Raw genomic sequence first — 2,946 nt, 5'->3', positions numbered from 1 at the left:
ATCACGGTGTGTATATATATAACACAGATGTCTGGAGTATGGAGTGGATTCTGTGCCTTTATTCATCAAACAAATCCAGTGTTTGCAAATAAACACAATCTGCTTTGCAAAGAGAAAACTCGACTTGACTCTGTTGAGAGAAATGCAGAGGTGGACAAAGTGTTTTACAACTGTGAGACTCATTTGCCTTTTTTATGAGGAAACTTCTCACATTTTCCAAAAACAGCAGAGGGCGCTGTGGGAAACTGTACACTATTCCCCCGAGACCCGAAACAACTTCCCTGACACTTTCTCTTTCTGTTTTCTTTTTATTTATTATATTATTTAAAAGCCCTTGCTTCATGTACTGTGTTAACCTAACTGAGACTTGTTATAGCACTTATATATCATTGCTCTTTTGTTTTTGATTGCTTCCACTGTCTTCATCTGTAAGTCGCTTTGGATAAAAGCATCTGCTAAATGAATAAATGTAATGTAAGGTAATTTCAATGTATACAATTAAAGACGGGATTCTCTGGTAAAGATATATTTGTGGTGATCCTCTATATGTGTATGCTGTTACTGTTCTTGTGATGCAATAAAAAAAACAGACAATAAATACACAAATTAATAACTTAAAAAAATTTAATATGACTAATTTGGTGGAAATACTTATTATACTATTTCTTTATTCACATTTCTTATACATTTTTGATTTTACTAGACCAAAAAATAAGAAGAATATATTATTGATTTTATTTAAGTGACATAATAATGTTTTGCTTTTTATAGTTAAATTATTATTTTGATGCCCATCAGAAGGAATAAAAACACACCAAAAACAAGTTCAGTTCAGTTTCTTTTTATAAAATTAAACATTTACATTTGTAAACATACATAAGCATACACTGCATTCTGTTAAAAATCTGTTCAAAAATAACTGTTTGTAGTCACACTTTGCCCTGTGCTGCGCTGTGAGATGTGTTATGATATATATATATATATATATGTATGCGGGTGTTATTTGTAGAGCGAGAGCTGAGGACAGTGGTACAGACACATGTAGGAGTCACACAGTAAACGACGCACAGGATCTCTGAGAGACGAGGCGTCCAGACGAGACACTTCATCCACAGACAGACTCAGATAACCACCCACCTCCGGACACGAGCGCACCTGCGGCACGTTAAAACCGTTCTCTTCTCCTGAACACACACACACAGAGAGAGAGAGAGAGACACACACACACACACACACACAGAGAGAGAGAGAGAGAGACACACACACACACACACACACAGAGAGAGAGAGAGAGAGACACACACACACACAGAGAGAGAGAGAGAGAGAGAGAGAGACACACACACACACACAGACACATACAAATATATTTAATATAATTAAAAAGGAATATTACTGGATATATTTGAATATAATCCTTTGTTATCTAGTGAAAGATTACCCTCTCGGTCGGCCATGCTGTCGAAGAACAGCCAGTCCGTGGCCCCGGGGCCGTGTTTGACGAAGCTCACGTAGTGACTCGTCTCGATGCAGGTGACAGCGAACAGATCCATCAGCTGACGGGCCCCGTGAACCGGCCCTTCCCAGCAGCCCCGGGGCCCCCGCACCTCCACCGGCCGGTGCATCTGACGTTTCTTATGTGTGTGAACCTGACAGAGACCACACACAGGACACAGTGAGTGTGTGTGTGTGAGAGAGTGTGTGTGTGAGAGAGAGAGTGTGTGTGTGAGATTCAGGATTTAGACCGTATCATAGTACTGAGACTGCTCTCCTTAGAGTTACAAATGATCTGCTCTTATCATCTGATGGTGGGTGTATCTCTCTATTAGTTTTATTGGATCTTAGTGCTGCGTTTGACACAATTGACCACAACATTCTTTTGCATAGACTTGAACACTTTGTTGGCATCAGTGGAAGTGCATTAGCATGGTTTAAATCGTACTTATATGACCGCAATCAGTTCGTAGCAGTGAATGAAGATGTATCATATCGATCAAAAGTGCAGTATGGAGTACCTCAAGGCTCAGTACTAGGGCCGCTACTCTTCACGCTTTATATGTTACCCTTGGGAGATATCATCAGGAAACATGGTGTTAGCTTTCACTGTTATGCTGATGATACGCAGCTCTATATTTCCTTGCAGCCCGGTGAAACACACCAATTTGAAAAACTAATGGAATGCATAGTTAATATAAAAAACTGGATGACGAGTAATTTCTTACTGCTAAATTCAGAAAAAACAGAGGTGTTAATCATAGGGCCTAAAAACTCTACTTGTAATAACCTAGAACACTGTCTAAGACTTGATGGTTGCTCTGTCAATTCTTCGTCATCAGTTAGGAACCTAGGTGTGCAACTTGATCGCAATCTTTCCTTAGAAAGCCACGTTTCTAGCATTTGTAAAACTGCATTTTTCCATCTCAAAAATATATCTAAATTACGGCCTATGCTCTCAATGTCAAATGCAGAAATGTTAATCCATGCATTTATGACTTCAAGGTTAGATTATTATAATGCTTTATTGGGTGGTTGTTCTGCACGCTTGGTAAACAAACTACAGCTAGTCCAAAATGCAGCAGCAAGAGTTCTTACTAGAACCAGGAAGTATGACCATATTAGCCCGGTCCTGTCCACACTGCACTGGCTCTCTATCAAACATCTTATAGATATTAAAATATTGCTTATTATTTACAAAGCCCTGAATGGTTTAGCACCTCAGTATTTGAATGAGCTCCTTTTACATTATACTCCTGTACTGTAAAGGATTTATAGGCAGCATTAATTAGGTAAACTGGAACCGGAAACACTTCCCATAACACCCAATGTACTTGCTACATCATTAGAAGAATGGCATCTACGCTAATATTAGTCTGTTTCTCTCTTATTCCGAGGTCACTGTATCATATATAATGTTACTCAGTTGCTTTGACACAATCTGTATTGTTA

General features: G+C 38.9%; 1 protein-coding gene across 2 annotated transcripts in view; it reads right to left on the bottom strand.

The window, feature by feature from the left end:
- Positions 1-825: 825 nt before the first annotated feature.
- The window catches only part of LOC113075634 (ubiquitin carboxyl-terminal hydrolase CYLD-like), a 9,629-nt gene continuing 7,508 nt past the window's right edge, over positions 826-2,946 (bottom strand). For both annotated transcript variants that reach the window (XM_026248315.1, XM_026248316.1), the window contains exons 15-16: positions 1,442-1,649; positions 826-1,184 (exon numbers count right to left, since the gene is read on the bottom strand). In XM_026248315.1, the coding sequence (XP_026104100.1) occupies positions 1,000-1,184; positions 1,442-1,649 (393 nt within the window). In that variant the 3' untranslated portion in view covers positions 826-999. The remainder of the gene's footprint in view (positions 1,185-1,441; positions 1,650-2,946) is intronic.

Source organism: Carassius auratus, unplaced genomic scaffold (genome assembly GCF_003368295.1).
Source record: "Carassius auratus strain Wakin unplaced genomic scaffold, ASM336829v1 scaf_tig00017342, whole genome shotgun sequence".
Lineage (NCBI taxonomy): Eukaryota > Metazoa > Chordata > Actinopteri > Cypriniformes > Cyprinidae > Carassius > Carassius auratus.
Note: the sequence above shows the minus strand (reverse complement) of the source record. Positions and strands in the feature narration are given on the sequence as shown.